At 47.1% G+C, this 20,067-nt stretch overlaps 1 protein-coding gene across 1 annotated transcript in view; it reads left to right on the forward strand.

The window, feature by feature from the left end:
* Alars (alanine--tRNA ligase, cytoplasmic) overlaps nt 1-12,286 on the forward strand; it is a 42,922-nt gene extending 30,636 nt beyond the window's left edge. Inside the window, exons 18-23 of the mRNA XM_077686214.1 lie at nt 854-962; nt 1,760-1,879; nt 5,740-5,859; nt 8,224-8,310; nt 8,429-8,542; nt 9,875-12,286. Of these exons, the coding sequence (XP_077542340.1) occupies nt 854-962; nt 1,760-1,879; nt 5,740-5,859; nt 8,224-8,310; nt 8,429-8,542; nt 9,875-10,051 (727 nt within the window). The 3' untranslated portion in view covers nt 10,052-12,286. The remainder of the gene's footprint in view (nt 1-853; nt 963-1,759; nt 1,880-5,739; nt 5,860-8,223; nt 8,311-8,428; nt 8,543-9,874) is intronic.
* Nucleotides 12,287-20,067: the final 7,781 nt, after the last annotated feature.

Genomic DNA, 20,067 nt, shown 5'->3' on the forward strand with positions numbered 1-20,067 from the left:
ATTTTGTCAGTGGCGTTTGTTTTCACAATATCATGCAGCACAGTTCTTAGTAACTTTTACAGCAAAAACAAACTTAAACTTCATGCACTGCTGTTTGATTGCGACTAGATAATAAAAAAAAGCACAAGCAGGCCCTGACGAGAAAGTCTACAAAATAAGCAGAGGAAGAAGGAGTGTGGGAAGGGAGAGAGAGAGAATAAACTTTTTTATTGAGAGCAAAAGCACTGAATGTGAACCCAACTGGGGGCAGTAGGGGAAGTGAAGCAGGTGGCAGTGCAGGCCAGCAACGGACGTAGGAGCGAGGAGGAAATGAATGGTGGTGCAGTGTGGTGGCCAAGAGGCCAAGGTCGCAGCCCATGGTGCTCAAAACATTGTTGGTTGCCGTTCTGATTGCCATGGGCATTTATAGTTTCATGTAAGCTGTCGCATGAGTTGGGCCGCAAGTACTTTCGGGTCGTGTGATATGAATTTACGCCACTAGGGTTAATGTGACCACAGAGAGAACTAAAGCCTTCATTCTTTCGCCTTTAGGGAATAATAGGTGCAGGCAATACATTGCCGTACATTGGATTTGGTCAATAACAACAGCCCATATCACTATGGAAGAGGCAGTATATTTTACATACTGTACAAACCAGATTTTTGGTAGACAGCCAGTCTAGGTGAATAATGAGTGTAGTTTAAGATAAGGGTAAAGAACTTCACTAAAGGTTGAGGGTTTTGTGAATCCTAAAAATGTTGCTGGAGACCCTTTGGGCTGTGCGAGTGTCAGTTTGAAAGCCACCACGTGAGAGAATGCTATGTAAGATAATGGCCGAGTCGCTTTTGATTGATACGTTTGTGTATATTGTAGCCATTTGAGACGTGCCGGCCACGTGGGAGACTTTGTCATCTCCACCGAAGAAGCCATTGCCAAAGGCATTCGGAGGATTGTCGCCCTCACAGGCCCCGAAGCAACAAAGGTGATCAGAGGACACTGAGCATGCGGTGCAACCTACAGTCTAGTGCCTGAAGCTTCTGTTGTGCCTTTTTTTTTTTTTTTGGTCTGCTTCTCATGTTCAGCTTGCGTTAGCCCCACTTCACTGCATTGAATGCTACCTCTCCCCTTCATGCTTCAGGCAAACACTACCTGGGTGGTGTCATCCAGGTGCGTGAGGGAGAGAGGTGTATAAATCGAAGGTTGGAAAAACCAGCGAAAAAAAATGCAAACACAAAGTACAGAGGAGACAGCACACGCTGGACAACACACGCGCTGTCTCTTCTCTACTTCGTGTTTGCGTCTTTTTTTCGCTGGTTTTTCCAAGCTTCAAAATCTACCAACTAGCCCAGCAAGCTGCTCTTCTTCGGTATATATATCAGTGCACATGAGCGGGATACACATGTGAATTTCACAGATTTTAGAAGAGCAATGCTTTTAAAACACCACACTTCACGGTGGACAGTGCCTTGTTGGATCCTCAACAGAGAAATCCTTGGCATGTTACAGCGTAGTTTGCTTACCAGCGTGCCATGTGTAATTTGTGTAGCCTGCACAGCTGTTAACGTCTTGTGTTAATGTTAATTGGTAATTAATGTACGATGAGAATAAGCTGTCCAGCGTCTCCGTCTGTGCAAGAGTGACCGAGTGTGTTTAAGGGCTGCACGTTTTTATTACTTACACCGCTGACCTCTGGCTTGAAAAAAATCTACAGGGAACCTGAAGAGGCATGCATTTCCTTGCCATGGTGGTACTGACTTCATCCATCATCCCTGTCCACAGGCACTGAAAAAAGCTGAGCACTACCAGAGTGAAGTGGACCAGATCAAACTAGAGGTGGAGAAGGTGACGCAAGCTGCCCAAGGAAAGGACCTTGTCAAGCAGATTGTGGAGCTCACTGAGGTCAGGGAATCTAGTTCTGTGACATGTTTAAGGGGGCACACTGGCCTTAGGAACTTTTTTTTGCTTTCCAACCAATTTTGACAAAACTTAATGGTCTTGTTCAGTTTTTTAGCTGATTTCAAATATCTAATTAGTTTTGATGTGAGATAACTAGTGTCTGAGTTAATTAAAAAAAATTCCTTGGTTGTTCTTGAGAAAAAAACTTCAACAAGAGATTACCAGCAAGACATGAATATATACCAGAAGTTGTGGAGAAGGAAATATGAGAAGCAGTTTTTTTGTTTGGCAATCACATACACGTTTACATCAATTCAAACTTCAAAGTTTGAACTACTCTTGCTAAGCAATTAAAAATAATGCTAATTAAACAACTACTGAAACACAAAATGCAAAATCTGCTTCCCATATTGCATGGTTTACACATTCAGCTTCACAGTTCAAAAGAAATGATCTTCCTAGCTGCACTACATGCTGGAATGTACCTCTCGAGAATTTTGTATCACTGCCATACCACTCGTGGCAAAAAAGTGGGGAATTTTCTTTGTTGAAATCGGGCCTCTATGGCTTTTATAAGTACCTGGTGCTGTTCCACGTACAGAATTTTCGGAGGAAAAACTGTGCAAATCAAGAGAAAAGTGATACCTAAAAAAATGCTTTTTTGGGCAATTTTTTGGTCCCAAAGACCCAGGTCCCAAAGACCCCAAAGACCCAAAGACCCTTAAGCCCTGATGGACTGTAAAACAGAAAATTTTCATTGTGAAACACTGTCCCTTGGCCTTGGAACCTGGTATTAAACTTGACATGGTTATGCCAAACATTTTTGATAATAATGCTTACATTAAGGCTTCTTCTGACCCTGGACTCGAAGCAAATAGACGTCGGCGTGACATCACTCTGTGATGTCACACCGATGCCCATTTGCTGTGTGATGCTCTGCATGCTGTTCTGGTGGCCCGATAAATGAGATCATATTAAAGTATGCGTCGCAGGCCGCTCATATTTTAGCCAGGGTACCGTATTTACTTGTGTAATCCTCGCACTTTTTTTTCGGGAAAAATCGGTGTGAAGTTAGGCGATGCGATAGTTATGCGGTGGAAAAAAAATTTCAACGGGTAAAAACAAGCCTAAATGAGATTTGAATAGCCATTTCCAAGCAGGACTAACCGTCGTAATAAAAGTGCAGGGTCGGCATAGGCACGAAGCACAAAACTTTATTCGTTGCGGCCAGCTGCCACCCACCTTTACGCGTTTGGTACTTGGGTACTTAAATGGGAACAGTTTGAGTCAGTGCTGCTAACATCGCTGACATTTGCCTCGTCACCTCCGGTTTCCACATTGACTTCAGAGGCCCTATCTTCATCCCACACCGAGTGGTCTTCAGTCGCATCTAGGGCATTCGATGAGCCCGTCTTCTGGAAGCTCTTGACGATGACGTCTGCATCAATCATTCCCCACGATTCTGATATCCAGCTGCACAGCATTTCTACCGATGGTCTCCTTATCTTGCCGGCCGTCGTTGGAGCGTGCTCACAATCCACTCTGCGTGCAGCCTTCGAACGTTGCCTTTGAACGGCTTGTTCTGAGACTAGTTCAAAGGCTGGAGCATGGAAGTTAAGCCACCTGAAATGACAGACACCTCAGTGCGCAGCTCTTTTAACCCTTTGAGGGTCGAATTTTTTTCGCTGTTATTACTGATTTAAATTCTTCGGATGAATCTATTTCGAGAAAAAATTATCATAATTTTTTTAGGGTGACCGTAAAGTGACAAAAAAATTGTTTGTGTTGTTACATACATGTGGTTTATTCATGAGTAACACAAGAAAAATTCTAAATAAAAACGAGAGAATAACAAGCCGGCACCTTTTGAGTGAATCGAAATCAGATAGACATCAGTTTCGCGGGCGCAAAAAGCGGGAAGCGCCCGGAGGATGATACCGAAACCAGCCGCTGCGCGCAGGCGTGTGGCCGGATGCGCGAGCGATAGACGGCGCACCGCTGCTATAAAATACAAAATAAAAATGAGAAAAGAGCCTCATCAGATTCGCAGGCGCCCTTGGTCTATGGCAGGCGCAAGAAGTGAGAGGTGCCCGGTGGGCGATACTCAGCCTGCCCCCTCGTTACCGAATGCACAAGCGATAGCCGGCGCTCCACTGAAATAAATCATAAAAAAATAAAAAGAAGAGCCATTGGCGCAAGAAAATTGACGTATTTCCGCAGTGTGGCAGCACATGCCAAGCAAGAGAAGTTGGCGGAAAAGGCGCGCTTTTTAAACATACAAGCGATGACGTACATATACGTTATTGACCATTTTGAAGGTGTTTGCAGAGGACGTATATGTACATCCGTGACCCTGAAGGGTTAACCTTGCGCTTCTTGTTGGCCGCCTGCAGTTCCTCGTGCGACCATCTCCAGTAGTGCACGCTGAACTTGTAGACTCCGAAGGGCCTGCTTGCGGCGGGGTTGCCGCACTCTATAGTGTATTCGAAAGCTTTCAGCTTGAAAGCAGCTGTATAACTGGCATACTGCCCCATGGCAAAGCGGCACTGAAACCAGCACAGAACAAAGCGACGAGAAACTTCTTGAAATGGCGGAAAGCGAGCTCTCGACTGCTGCTTCTTCAATGAGGGGACGACCGACCGGATGCTGCACAAATGCTGCCTAGTAGAGCGCACGCGAAACCAGCCCAAAGACAGTGTGAGGGCTGTTTGGGAATTGGGGCTAAACTGCCATGCCCCTGACGCGCCTGGATACGCCGCACGCTCCACCAAACGGAGTGGTGCGAGCGCGTGCATCATGCGGGTTTCGCGAGCTGGTGACTTCTGCCGTTGCAATTTTGGGAGTTCGAGGATTATGCAAGTGAGAGGATTACATGAGTAAATACGGTATTCTGTTGAGTAAAGAAAGCGAACTGTGTAATAATATTAACACCCTAAAATTGGTATTGGTACCCCTTAAATTTTGAATTGATTTCTTGTTTAGTTTTTTTTCTTCTTTTGTTCTTGTATAGCTTTTTACCTCCTTTTAAGTCCTCCTTTTTTTTGGGGGTTTCTTTCTCTCTCTCTCTATCTTACCTCCCCCCACTTAATGAAGTCCCGCGTATGATGTTGCCTCTCACTCCAGGGAGTGCTTCATTTTGGGGCTTTAATGCGCCGAAGCTAGGCCTCGGCTATGGGGCTCACCCACCGTAGCGGAGAACGCCTGCATAAGAACCTGCCTGGGGCTTTTAATGTCAGGGACCATGTCAGTTTGGCTTCCTTATATAGAGAAAGTTGAGGGCAAGCTTGAGCTCTTCCCGGTTATCAGGATGGTTTCCGGATGCCCAAGCAGGCAGCTGGAGTTGGTCCAATGCCAAGGAGATGAGAGGTGCTTCCCATAAGCGCCTGCCCTTTGCCGTTTAGCCGCACATCATTGGACCAGTGCGGGAAAGCTCGTTGCTGATGCATGTCTGTGGCGGTCGATCGTAAGCGCTCGGAATGCAGTAGTACATCCAGTGCCCAACCAGTTCTGTCTAATAGCAAAGAATACATTGAACATGTGTTATAGTAAGGAATTTATAGTTTTAAATGCAATAAAATTTCATGTATCCGTGATCATTAAAACAACTTTCCCTTTACATCTTTAAACTTCGCAATACTTCGAAAATTTTTTTAAAATTTTCTAATAGTGCTATTTGATGCAAAGGCAAATTGAATATCACATTATTTACTTCTATATCAGAAAGTTTCAAATATTTGCACACCCATACAAAAAAGTAACCGAGTGTAAAACGTTACAGAAATGACGTCCTGAAAAATGGAGACCATCAGGGAACCGGATGTCTAGCATTGTATTTCAACTGTGGTGCTTTATGCTCTTTGCAGGAGATTTCTCAATCGACCATCTCTTACTGGAAAAAGGATGAGCTAAGAACAGAACTGAAGAATCTTAAAAAGAAACTGGATGATCTTGACAGGAACAACAAAGCTCAAGCACAGCAGATGGTGAGCAGATGTTTTGCCTCCTATTTTTGCTACTTTAAAGACTCTTTTCCCTAATTTCCTCCAGTGAGCAGGGGCAGGAGGCGCTGGTGAGCTCAGACCAGACCCAAACCTCCCTGGTCACCAGAGCCGCCGGCGTCGCTGCCCGGCATATCTCTCTCTCCGCCCCTCCTTCCCTCCCTCCCTCCAGCAGAACTATTCTTTTTTTGGTGGCTTCATGTCGCACATTAACAGTAGCAGCACATTTTATTAGTTTTTATGAAGAATACTAGCCACACCAAGTTTTGAGAACAAAATTGCCAAAAATGTTTTGCACCACATTACATTGCTGTGTGAATGTGTGATACAAGTGTTTTAAGTCAGCAAAGAGCGCAGTGTTTGTAAAACCAGAGTCCTTCAATGCCTTTCTGGTCATGAAACTTCGCCGTCACGCTATGGGAGAGCTTCGTACGCTGCCCAGGGAGGCCGCGCTGCGGCGCTGGTGTTGATCGGAGGGCAGCCGGGGGCGTGGTCAGAGCGCGTTTGGCACGGAAAGGACCACGGAGTAAGATAAAACAGATGCTCGCCGCCTTATCAGCAGTGCGCTGGCGGTTTGCGTGTTGTGGGCCGCTCAAATGGACTTGTCATTTTGTGAGTGGCGAAAAAATTTGGTGCGAACGGGCATGCTGCTACTGCGTTCCTGCCTGCCGGTTTGGCTACAGAGCAGCGGCGGCCGCCCGATGCCCTCTGATCTGCAGTGGCGCCCCTCGCGGTAGCCTTTGTCCCCGTACGAAACTTGGCCGGGAGTTTCATGACCAGAGAAGCATCGAAGGACTCTGGTAAAACTGGTAAAGCTCCAGGAATTGAACAAATAGTTGCCTGAAGAAAAAGTTGCGTATTTTCTCTTTCATGAACTAAAAATACATCACTTCCACTGGTTCATTTATAGGAATAAAGCCAGGGTTTGTAAAATTGGGTTTCAGAATACTTGAGTAAGGTGTCATGAAAATGTCACTTGAAAGAAACTGTGGAGGCAACATACAAACTTCACTCCATTTTAAAGATTGCCTCCTCAGAATAACACTTGTGCTTATTTTAATGCAAACATTAGTCAAATCAGCTATATAATCATAAAAACAGAATGGGCGGCAGTTCAACAGCTACTTCCCCGCACTCCAACTTGTGATGCTCCTAGTCAAATTAATTTGCATGGTTGGCTGAAGTTGACAAAGGCAACTGCGAATTGAAATAGTTTTGTGTTCTTGCAGCTTAAACTCAGTGTTCCAAATGAAAAATAAGGTTTATTTTGTGCTGATAAGGCGATTAGCAAATGTCTACAGTGCAAAAATGTGTGGGAAATCAACATGTCGAAAGTGAATGCTACGTGTGGTGAGGGTGCTGCTCCATCCCTCTCGTTACTCTCGTAACAGTGCAGCAAAGTCGAAAGAATTACAAACTAATCGTAGCCACCGTTTTCTCAGAAGGTGTGAGTGTTCAGAGGGGAGCTGAAGCTGTCTGGTTTTTCATCACGCGAAGCCAGAATGAAGCACATAGCTGCACTGTTACGTGGCGTGGGGTTATTGCACGGCAAAATGGCTTCCTAGGTTTTGCTAGGTTCGATCAAAGATTCCAGTTTGTGTCCTCACTGCCTGTTTTTGTCTGCTGCCCTAAGCACATTACAGAGCCCTCGTCATACATGTTATGGTGCTGTAAGTGGGAAATTCGAAATCCACCCTTTAAACAGTCACCTGTTAGGTAACACTTTCTGTCGAGCACGAGCGTAGGGAGGTGTGAGCTGCCCAACCTTTGGAATAATAAAGCAAAGTTGCACGGTGTCGGTGTGGGCCCTTCAGTGATGGATTCCAGCGATGTGCGTACAGCCGGCTGGATGTTTCCATGGAAGGCATGGCATTGACAAGTCACCCAGCATTGCTCTTGCAAGATGTGTAGGCATGCAGTATTCCTTTGAGTTGCAAAGCTGAGGAAGCAGTGCACAAAAGGCTTGGTTTCCAGGTGGGTATTATGTGACCAAGCTTCTTGGTCTCAGAAGGCAAAACCAAAATTTTGGGGTAGAGAGGTAGAGATAATAACTTGTGTATGCTGCATGCCATTTCCTAAATGTATGTTTGCTCGGTTTTTGAAGCAGCACTCTTCTTTTGCAGCCTTGCAAATGTACTTGTACAGCATAGGAGTGTGCAAAATAAAATAGCAAGACCGAACACGTTGACGCTTTTTTGTTGTGCACGCGCTATGCCTTCAAGTATGAACAGGTATTTCTGCTGCACTTTGGGATCAAACTGTGTTTTTGAAATTAAACTATGTTTTCTTTATGTTTTTAGCATTATTGTACACTGAAACAAAATCTGTTCAAACATTGGTACTGTGCAGGCAATTGAAAATGTGAAGAAGCTCTTGGAAGACAAGAAGGATTGTGATTATATTGTCCACACCCTTGAGGTTGGAGACAATGCCAAGGTAGGCTCTGGTGTTTACTAATCTATTTTCGGACCATCTTTTGTTGAGTGTTTCCCATTTTGGCTTGTCGACAACTTTTCTTCCTCCCTCCTATGTCGTTCGCTGCCCTTTGCCACAGGCTCTAGATGCTGCTTTGAAGCAGGTGAGGACGATCACGCCTAATGCTGCTGCCATGTTCTTCAGCCGGGACAGTGAGAAAGGAAAGATCATTTGCCTGAGTTCTGTCCCCAAGGTCAGTTTTTCGTTTACTAAGTAGAACAGTTTTGACTTGTTAGCATCAATTTATGTTGGCCAGCAGTGACAACCTAATTATGATGGTAGAATATGTCGCCTGTGCATTGCACCAAGGTGTTTTCGTACAGTGGCGGTGGGTGTGCTGTTCCTACTCCATACTTGTGCCCAGTGAATAGTAGTAGGAACAGTTCCTCTTTTTTTTTTTTTTTTTCGTTGTTTTTTCGGCTGCCTATTGTATATTCGCACATTAAACCTGCAGTAGTAATTGACAGCTCTCAGGGGTGGGTACTATGCAAATTTCACCCTAAAGTGCAGCTTCACCGCAATGCATGCTGCACTGTGATGTATGCATCATCACCAGTCGTCATAAAAATCTTTCTTCAGTTATATTTTAGCAGGATTATTGTCAAAAGCAAAAAGAAGCACCATTCTACCTTTATCACAACCGCACATGCAGTTCCTAGGCCAGATACCGCTGTGCCACATCGAGGATAACAATAGAGAGTTTTAGCACTCCGTACGATCCGTCTGTTCCGTAGTTACCGTGTTGACCGGGACTCGACTGTGCCTGTGCGCGCGGGAAGGGCAAGGAGGCGCATCCCACCGTAACGAATGCACAAGCATGGCGAGGGCCGGCCCGCGGAACTAATCCACCCTACCGCGACGAATGCACAAGTGTCCAGACGGGTCTCGGTCAACACGGTATGCACGTACAACATGAAGAATACGGAGCGCTAAAACTCTCTATTAAATGTGCCACCTTTGGCACGGCCAGAGGGTAGTTCTGACAATATAGCAGCTAGATACGAGTAATCAGCTCAGCGAACGTGCCTTGCTATACGGCAATATGGTTTTCTGGCTGCAATATTTTTTGCCGTGTAGGGCACTTTTCATGTGCAGGTGTGAAAAAAAAGTTCGATAACCACTGGCTTGCTCGTCAACCGCACAAGACAAGTCACGTGGTTCTCTCTCTGTCTCTCTCGCTTTTTTTGGAGATGTGTGTTATATTCAAGGGCAGGTTATACGTGCCAAAATATGACATTTATCAAACATCTTTTTTCTTTCCCAAAGCAAAATTTACTTTATTATTTATTCACTTTCATTTTGGAAATTAAAGTGAAAGTAACAGCTTGCACAGAAATGGACACTACACCATCGAATCGCGTACCAGAAGGAATCGCATGGCAGGAAAAGTTTCCACGTTACAAGAGGTGCCAGTTTTGGTGCATTTGCATTTTGTCAGTTGATAGAGCTTTGGCAGGCTTTTGACAATGTTAGTCTGATAAGTGTGCGGGTGTGCCCGCTTTCTCACTGGTGGTTGCACGCGCAGGGCATTGTCGAGAGGGGCCTGTGTGCCAACGCTTGGGTCAAGGAGGTGTCCGAAGTGATTGGCGGCAAGGGTGGCGGCCGAGAGGAGTCGGCCCAGGCCATTGGCACCAATGTGGGCTCACTGGACAAGGCCCTCCAGGTGGCACACGAATTTGCCAAGCTCAAGCTCGCATGCTGAACTGGTGTAACGAACAATAGCCGTGAGAGGCGATGGGAGCATTCTTTTTTTTTCCCTTAGTATTTAAACGACCTGTGGGTACATGAGGAGGAGGATTGTGCCTTTTCAGAAAGCAGGCTGAAAAGAAACACCACAGTTACTTAACAAGGCTTTGCAAACATTTTTTTCTTCAGTATATAAACAAAGTGTTGGTTCCCAATAGTAAACTGGAACATGCCTTTTCACTCCTTTGGATCCCATCTTTTGATACAAATAGTGAAAACCCACACTTATAAAGTGAGCCAATTCCTCGAAAAAAAACTTCAAGCATGTTGGATATCCACACTGCTGGATGTGTTCCTTCCTGTGTGCAACAGAAATTATGCAGAAGTGTCTGATATAACTTTTCATGATGGCCGTATGTATGTCATCATTCTCAGTTCATTTGCTTTTCATCCTCAAATCACTTGGGACTATTGGAACACATCCCTTTCTTGTTTCTGCATTGTGTGTACTTTTGCAATAAATCTTGGTGTTATCTTTTTAGCAAATAATGTGTTAGTAATTTCTTTTTTCTGTTTTTGTTATAAATTGGTAAGAACATGACAGCCAAAAGGCTTGTTGCTTTGTCGTAGTTCTTTGTGAAAAGTTTGGGGGTTTAACTTTTTCGCTACCGCACCTATTCAAAATCGATCAGTTTGATCGATACTTTGGGAGCGCCTTTTCATAGCGTTCCAGGCGTTGCTCGAACAAGTAAAGCTGTTCGGAGTTAGATCAGAAAGTGGCCTTTCAAAATCAGTTTTGTTTTCATTTTTGCAACGGAAACGTGATTTTTGACACGCTTTTGAATCGCCTGGGTGTGGAAAAGGGGCGTGGTCATCGCGTGTCACGGCTACCAACGAAGAATGCATGCCACTCGTAATTACTCTGCACCAGCGTTTGTTTTTTGCTATCAGGGTGTGAATGGTGAACCAGCAAATGATTTTCAATTGCCAGGTTCGCGCTCTGACAGTAATAATCCCAGAAATCGGCTGAAAATGTCAAGCGGTGCCTGGTTGCAAAGCTACTTTATGATTTTAGGCAGTTTTATTGCCTTTGCGCACGTTGTTCTAAGTTCTGTGGTAGTTCTACTTTCCCCAGGACCATTTGCGAACAGTTTACAACAGTTTCGGTTTCGTTTCTGCATCGCGAAATTTATATTTAGTGCTACTACGCAGTTACCCAACTTCAAGGCTACCTGCCATGCCAGCCTGGAGCGTCCGCGACTGATCCTCGAACAAAGCACGCCGTACCTGATTTCCCCCCACCCTAACCCGATTTCTGCGATAAGAACTTCAGATGCAAGTCAAAAGATCACACCCAGTCGCCAGATATTGGTTCCGCCGAGGACAGCACTTCAAACCGGCCTTACACTGCCAGCTGTTCGCCTTCCAGTTTCGTTTCCATACGAGGGTATCTCTGGGTGTCTAATGTTGCTGCTTAGTTGAACTGTCTATTCGGACGGAGTCTCCGATAAGTTTTTGTACTGTTTCATTTGAAAACTGTTAGGTGGCGCTGCAATAGAGGAGGCTCGTTGTGCTGATCTTTTTTATCGCGCAACTGCTACTCGGCCAAAGATCGCAGGGCACGATTCTAGCGCATCGTACCTCATTTTTGCGAGCAAGGCTACAATTCCGAGTAAGAAGATGATAATAAAGCTCAGCTTTATGTTTTGAGAGATAACTGACTGTGAACGTCAACACGCATCAACCACGGCGTTCCGTTTTCAACTTCACGCATGCTTTCTTCCGCATTGCGTGCTTGTCCCAAATATTGTGCTCGCTGTAAATGCAAAGTCAGTCATTGACAAGATGTTTTTACGTTATGTGGGGGCAAATTGGTGCCTCTGATAATGTCAAACTACCAGATTTATTCCAGGGAACCACCCAAAATTGCACATTTTGAATTGGAGGTTGGGCTTCACCGCATGACACAAGCACCGTGTGTGCTAACATTTTTTTTTATATCTGACAAACTGTTCTGCGCAAGTCGACATTGTTTCTAGGGCGTGTTTTTGAAATGTTTCCCTACAAAATGTATATTCTAATTTTTTTCTACTACTGGTGGTTTGGTATACACAACTCCTTTTTTATCATTTTTTTCGACAACTTGTCAAAAATATTGATTTTGATATTTTTTTCACAACTATGATATATAAAAACATTTTAACAACTGGTGTTATTGGAAAGGGCCATTAAATAATCTGCATTTTGTGTTCCTGTGCCTAACCATTTTTTTTGCAGCAAAAAAATATTTTCTTGGACCCCTAAAAATGTGTCAATTTTCCGGTGGTAGCGAAAGAGTTAATATGTTGAAGCTACACCTGTGCCTTGTGGCACGCCATAGGAGCTAGGCATTAATTTTGAACACCTGGAAATATGGAACAAAATACATGGCGCAGGCAATACATGGGCGTTCTGGCTTTTCGCCTCTATCAGAAAAACGGCCGCCACAGCTGAAATAAAACCCACATCCTTGGGCACAGAAACACAGTGCCTTAGCCACTGACCAACCGCACGGGGTCTTTGTGGAAAGTGTTGTCTCGTATTACAGTAGGGCCAGTAAAGAGGTTATAATAGTTGGGAAACATACAGTGGACTCCCATTAAGACAAACTCAGTTAAGCCGAATTGTCGGATATGCTGAGCAATATGGGTACCCTTGTTGGGTTTTCCAGACTTGTTGAAAAGAAAAACCCACTTAAGATGAACCGCCTCACACCTACTCTTCTGTTAAGACGAACTTTCACAGTGACCACCACACGCCAACCAAGGAAAAGGAAAACAAAGAAAGAAAATGTGGCAACAACGCGAAGCAAGTCAGCGTTTCTGCACCACAGAATGAGAGAGTGAGAGAAACGAGGAACAAAGACCCGTGAATATAGCCGCCACCTCTGTCACCCCCACCTGTGGGGATAGCGGCGATAGACAAAAGAAAAGAAAAAAAAAAGCGGGGAGTACTGCAGCTGGTCATACGCGCATCCCCCTGGCAAAAAAGAAAAAAGGAGAGGGCAAAAAAAAAAAAAAGAAACAGAAAGTGAAGATGGAGGAGTAGGAGAAATAACTTTATTTGCAGTATGCAATCCAGGGGTCGGTGGTGACCACTAGGCACAGCCCAGCAGTGACTTCGGCACAACGTTCCACCAGGGCTTTTGGGACCCCGGGATCAGAGCCAAACTCTGCGTCTGAATGCCGCTTCTGTGGTGGAGACCGGCCAGACTGGCGGTTACTAGGAACACAGCTAGTTGAATGTTGTGGTCTAACTCTCTACTTATGCTCAACCAGATGGTGTTGCTTGTATGCACAGCACTACTGTCCCATTACTGTCTCGCATCCATTTCAGCGTATGTGTTCGAGCTCAATGTCGCGTGGAGTTATCGATAACTGTTTAAAAAGCGATGTGCAAAAGATGCCTCTGTTATTGAACACCCGTCTAGGCGACTATGGTGCTGTATTGGTGCAAACAGGTGGATGCTTGCAGGGTTGCTTGCTGCGATGTACACTGTGTATAAATTGACAAGGAATCACAGACTCAGTTTATGCTGGAAAAGGCTGACATAACGTGTCCAAATGTAAGAAGTTTCTTTTTATTCAGGAGTACTGAAAGGTTTGCTCAGGACAGGAGTAATTAGGTCTGCAAACAACGTGCTTCGTAAATGCAAAAGCTACTGCATTCGCAGGCAATGTAGACTGCAATGGGAATTTTGCAAGTGTAGATATTCGTTGCACTGAATTCGCAGAGAAAAATGGACCATATGGTATGAACTAAGTCGTTGGCTTGTACGAGGGCTGAAGGCACATCCATGTCTATTCCTGCTTGGCAGCCGCATTCCTCTCTCAATGATGAAGCATAAGCCTCCTAGTTTTTGTCACTGGTTGTGGTGTATATATGCGCATGGGGTACGTAGGTACGGTAGGAGGAGGAAAAAACGTCTTTGCAGAGTCAGCCCTGAAAAAGAGTCCTGATTTCAGGGCCTTTTGAGACCATCTGGTTTCTTGGGCTCTCTTCGCGAGACAAAGCTGGTCATCAGGGCCTGAGCTGGACAGTGCTTGGGAGAGGGAAAGGAAATGGGGGTTCTAATCACAGCACAACATGATGTGGTTGAGGGTGCCGGAGCCTTGCAGGAGTGGCATTGGGTGGGGGTCAGAATGTGGGCTGTTGCAGGTTGGGTGGAAAGGTGTTTGTTCGGGTGCGCCAAAGAAAATGTTCCTGTTTCTTAGTGTGGTTTTTGTGTGCGGGGTGGTGCGTTGTTTGCTCCATACAGTAATGCTGTGGAATTTCCGGGAAGGTCAATGAGAGGAGAACCTGCCACAACTAGGTAAATGTCTGGCTTGACCGTGGGTCAGCCCTTGGGTATGCGTACCCATCTACATGGCTTGTGCAGCTGACACTTAACAGAGGGACGTAAAAGTTGGAGTGCGTATCTTCTCCCGGGCATTGAATGTCTTTTTCATTGTGTCAACCAGATTATATTTCCATTTTTCATACAGACTTTCTCTTGTCCTTGCTGTCCAGAAACTTGACTTGGTGCAGTCGTTAGGTCTTTAGGGATGCTTCTCATGAACTCCCTTTCTGTATGCATGGCTATTTTCTCAAGTTTCTTGTCCTGTCCTCAAAACTTTCTTATTACATCCCCACACGTGCCTAGCAAACTATAACATCCTCGTGGATGTCCATGCGATGTAACCTCCCCGACATTCAGTGTTCAGAGGATGTCCATTAATGTCTACTTTTTATCCACAGGATACCTAAGCAATGTCCCTTTTGCCTTACAATCAACACCCACAATACTTTCGTACTTTGCTGTCCAGAGACGTCCTTGAAATTTTATTGAAGCATTTTGTGCACATTTCACAGATATCCTGACGGCATCATGCCATGTCCGTTGCACGCCATGCGGAGGCATTCTTAGGATGTTGTATTACTTTTATAATGAATTATTATTGTTACATATATGTAACACCTGCAAATATATCAATGCTTTGCATGGTTTTATTATTACCGGTAACATAAAAACATCTCTAAACACCGCTTTTTTGTTGAAAAAAGAAAAGGGTGTTCATTCCAGAATAATTTCAAGATTTGCCATCTGAGCCTTGTTGGAAACGTAATACCTAGAAAATCTAAAAAAACAGGGCATCAATTAAACACTCACTATTATTGCGACAACTGCTTACTCCATCCTGCCTATTTAAAAGTGAGCGCTTAGAAGAAAACCTGCAATCGACTGGCAAGTCAAATAGTTGACATGCAAATACACCAGCAACAGGTCTGCATATAATTGTTCCTTAACTGTACAGCTAAAATGAGAAAGCAAAAAGAAACCTGCAAAAATTTCAGCCTTTTGATGTCGTATGCCGGCCTTCGTTCTGTTCGGAGACTGTTCAGTTCTATATTTAAAAAAACTGGCAGATGTTGAATGTAAACAGTATTTAAATACACTATGTTATTCAACTTGAAATTGTAGAAGAAATTTGTTATTTAGTACACCCACAAGAGCTTTTTAGAGTTATGAACATATTACAGAACACCTGGCTGACTGAATACAAAAGAAACAGGCTGGGGAAGTAACAATAAATGGAAATAGAACAAACACATATTTAGTCCCTAAACAACAACACTGCATGCTTAAAAAAATACACAAGGGAAGGCACATGAAGTATGCCTGGCTTTATGTGCAGTTGTTCTGTTTGTTTATGAATGGTTAGGCCACTAGTTGCAATCTTGGATTTGATCCAGAGAGCTTGTTCCTTCAGCAGAAAGAGCGTTGGCAAACGGAGTTGACACATCAGTCCATTCCTTAGAGATCGTCTCGCTTTCTTTTCGTTGGCGGCCTAGTAATGCATTTTTGAGAAGCTGCACGGTGGGCATACGTGCTACGGACGTACACAGCGGGGGGATTAACGACGCTAACTGTGCCTGTTATCAAATAACAATTTTTGATAATTTCCTTAAATCTGTGCTATAGCCCAATTATGCTAAGAAAGGACACAGCGGGCGGACTGGTTCCTGTGGCATCTATTTGTGCAAGAAAATCATTTCTTGAAACAATATGTCGCAATCACTTACAAACTAATTTTAAATGCTGGTGAGGAAGCATTTCTCACTAGTTGCTTAAGGGGGAACACTGCTCCTAAAAAAAAAACTTAATTTTTAAGCAAACTCTGTGAAACTTGTCAGCCTTGCTGCTTTTCCCCCACTGATTTCAAATATGGCATTTTTTTCATTTGGCCAATTAGTTCCTGAGATAATTAGTCATTTTTGGAGGAACAATAGACAAAATAGTGTTAGTCATAGCACTGGAATCTACATTTTCCAACATTATGAACACTGGGGAGTGCAATAAGAGAATCGGTTTTGTGATGCACCACTTGGAACTAATTTTTCAGCTCGTTAAACTTTGGTGGCACCAGTGGCAAGAAACCATTTTGAGTGTCCATTTCAAACTCCGGTCGCCACTGCATCGAGGGCCGCCTGTAGGGACCTACTGGTGACCCTCGATGCAGTGACGAACCACCTGACGAGTAAGGGACTTCGACTCCGAGGCCAAAACGGAGGCCATCGCGATCCATCCGCGCCCAGCTCAAGCCCGACATACTGCTCCACTGCATCTCAACGGCAGACCCCTCCCCTGGCGATGGGCCTGACCATCGACGAAACCCTCTTATGGAGGACTGCAGTAGAGGCACAACTGGACCAGATGTCCCGCACCGTTAGGGGAATCAACCAGCTCCTGGCACAGGGTAGAGGGTGTTCGCACCAGTGAGCGCTCCGGATCTACAAGCCTGCGCTGTCTCGCGGGTCCTTTACGCACTCCCCATGGGGAACCTTGGGGACGCTCAGTGGAAGACCCTGGAGCTGGCTCATCGAAAGGCCCTTTGGCGCTGCGTCGGCCTCCCAAAAGACTCCTCAGTGGCCAGCACCCTAGCTGAAACCGGAAGCTGGCCCATCCAGCTGCTCGCCATGCAGACAGCGCTGCGGCATGTGGAACGCCTGCACCGAGCACCTGGGGGTGACCACCTCCTGACCAGGCTTATCTCGAGAGGACAACCCCGCATGGTTAGCATGGCCGCTCTATTTGTGGACTATGTTGAAGTCCCTCAGAGGGCGTGCCTTCTGAGCCCACCGCCACCGGCAGCCGTATCCCTTGACGTCACAACCACGCTGCCAGGAGTTAAGTCCCGGGCGAGTCTGTCAGAAGTCGGGATTCGCCAGGAAGCTGCTGCCCTCATAGACATGGAACCGCCGGGACAACTACTGGTGTACACAGGTGGCTCGGGTCTTCCAAGTGAGGGCCGCGGTGCTGCTGCCTGCACTGCCCCGGCCAGAGGAGCCCACCGGCAAAGCCGGCTGCCGTTCCCCACCAGCTCCCCAGCGGCCGAGCTGGCAAGCCTGCACTTGGCCGCGGAAATGCTGCTAGAGGATCCACCACCAGCGGCCACCATCTTCTGCGACTCCCGGCCGGCGCTACTTCGCCTGAGGGAGGCATCTGTGCCACGGGGACGAGGTGGCCGCCTCGAGATGTCCCTAGTTGCCAAGCTGCGCGACCTGCTGGAAGAAGGCTGCAACCTACGACTGCACTGGCTTCCTGCCCACGTTGGAATACTGAGGAACGAGGCTGCAGACGATTTAGCCAAAGCAGCCCACAACTCCCCAATGGCCCCAGTTTCCGCGTCCTTGGTGCTCTATGATGTGGCCAGGGATGCCATTAGGCGAGAGGTGGCCGCACGCCACCCCTGCAAACGAGTGGCCACCGGTGAGGCCCCGCGGCTTTTTCCTACCAGTGGGATAGCCCAGAGTGTTCCCTCTTCCTCCGGCTCCGCACCGTCTGCTACAGCAGAGCAGCACGCCTCCACAGGCAGGGTCGCAAGGCCACACCCACCTGTGCCCACTGCCCCGACCATAGTGACACTACCCCGACCCTGAGGCACTGCAGAGGACAGGACATCGTGCGTCCTCGGGGACCCCTCATGTTGCACCGAGAGGCCTTCAGGTTGCTGATCTCGTACCTCGAGTAGTCGGGCCTCAACACCCGCCCATGAACTGTCAAAGCCAAATCCCACCCACCATCCTCCCCGTTTCCTTTATTCCTTTTGTGTGCGTATGTGTGTGCGTGCGTGTGTGTGTGTGAGGGCGTGTTTGTGTAAATAGTCTCTATATAACCTGCGTGTGTATGTATAGTCTGCACATAGCCTTTTAATCGCCAGTTATCATATTCCTAATATTCCATTGCCCTTTCACTGCCTTTTTTTCAATGCTCTTCCTCCCCCGGCGAGACCTGTGCCCTCTGTCGAGAGGCAAAACTTCGCCATGTAAATATTTTCCGTTTAATAAACACTTTCTCTCACTGCTTAGACGACAAGGAGGAGGAGAAGGGCGCCACCGCTAACACCGGTGGTGTTGTCAGCGGTGGCGATCGTGGCGGACGATGGCAGCGCCAGTTTTCGTCATGGTCGTGTGCTTTCCCTACCAAAGCAAAAATCGCATCAAGCATGGCCTCCGAGGTCAGCCCGCGCGCGTTTTCCTTGTGGGGTGATCTCGGAGGTCGTAAAGCGAGGGACACATGTCCGTCCGAGCAATGCGGTTTCCGACGCGGCGCGTCAAAATATTAGCAGGTTGGATGCGCGCGGGAACGGCGTCGTCGGGCAGCCAAAGAGTTGCGCGACCGTCCGCCATCTTGTTATCCGGATTGCTGCGGGAAAGCCGCCCGTCGCGCGCGTAGGAGCCGCGCCTAGCAGGTTGGATGCGCGCGGGAACGGCGTCGTCGGGCAGCCAAAGAGTTGCGCGATCGTCCGCCATCTTGTTATCCGGATTGCTGCGGGAAAGCCGCCCGTCGCGCGCGTAGGAGCCGCGCCTAGCAGGTTGGATGCGCGCGGGAACGGCGTCGTCGGGCAGCCAGAGTTGCGCGCAACGTTGGTTGCGCGACCGTCCGCCATCTTGTTATCCGGATTGCTGCGGGAAAGCCGCCCGTCGCGCGCGTAGGAGCCGCGCCGCCGCGCTTCCGACGGCGGCCGACGCGCGGTGGGGGCGTTTCGGTCGGCGGCGCCTTGCGGCGGCTACGCCAACGTTTATAGATACTTTTGGCTACGCTGGATTCCTGCGATGTCGCTCACGCTGCTTGCTGTTCCTGGGCGGGGCGCGGTGCCGCTCGCGTCGGCGGCTGCGGCGGAGCCGTAGAGGGGGCTTCTCTGCGCGGCGTGGATAACCGGAGTGACGTCATCACGGCGGCGCGTGGAAAAGGGTAGCGCAACTATTAGCTCCCTGCGGGAGCTATATAGAGGAACTCTAGCCAAACCGGTTCTCGGGGCGGAGACGCGTGTGCGGGTGCTTGCTTTTCCACTCCTGTGTTCGACCTTGCGTGCAATAACGCTCATGTGTTTGCGTACCCACACGCATCTCCGCCCCGAGAACCGGTTTGGCTGCTGGGTGACCCGCGCGCATCTATAATATGGTAGATATTTTGACGCGCCGCGTCGGAAACTAAATTGCTCGGACGGGCATGTGTCCCCCACTGAAAGGGTCGAACACATGAGTGGAAATGCAGGCGTTCCCGCACGCATCTCCGCCTCGAGAACCGGTTTTGCTGCCGGATCACCCGCTTTACTGGCCGCTCCCGCGCGCATCCAATCTGGTGTTTTGACGCGCCGCGTCGGAAACCGGATTGCTCGGATGGACATGTGTCTCCCGCGACACACGCGCGTCAGGGGCATTGACTGCAAGGTTGTTCTTAAAGCGGAGCATTCTGTGCCTCACTGATGGCGTATGATGTGCTGTATGACCCAGATGATACGGAAGCACGCCTCCCGACACTGTATTCTCGTATATTGTTGTTATTATTAAACGTGCGTTTTACGAAATAATGGCTGTGTTAAGGCGAATGCCTTGAACGCAAGAAGTGACCGTCGTCGTTCGTCAATTCCGTCCGTAAACACTGGCCGTCCATCAATGCGAAAATAAATTGGGTTGGTTCATGTGGGATTTGAGCCCGGGTTGCCAGAG

This window comes from Haemaphysalis longicornis, unplaced genomic scaffold (assembly GCF_048455015.1).
Source record: "Haemaphysalis longicornis isolate Haplotype H1 unplaced genomic scaffold, Haemaphysalis longicornis Haplotype H1 scaffold_1, whole genome shotgun sequence".
NCBI lineage: Eukaryota > Metazoa > Arthropoda > Arachnida > Ixodida > Ixodidae > Haemaphysalis > Haemaphysalis longicornis.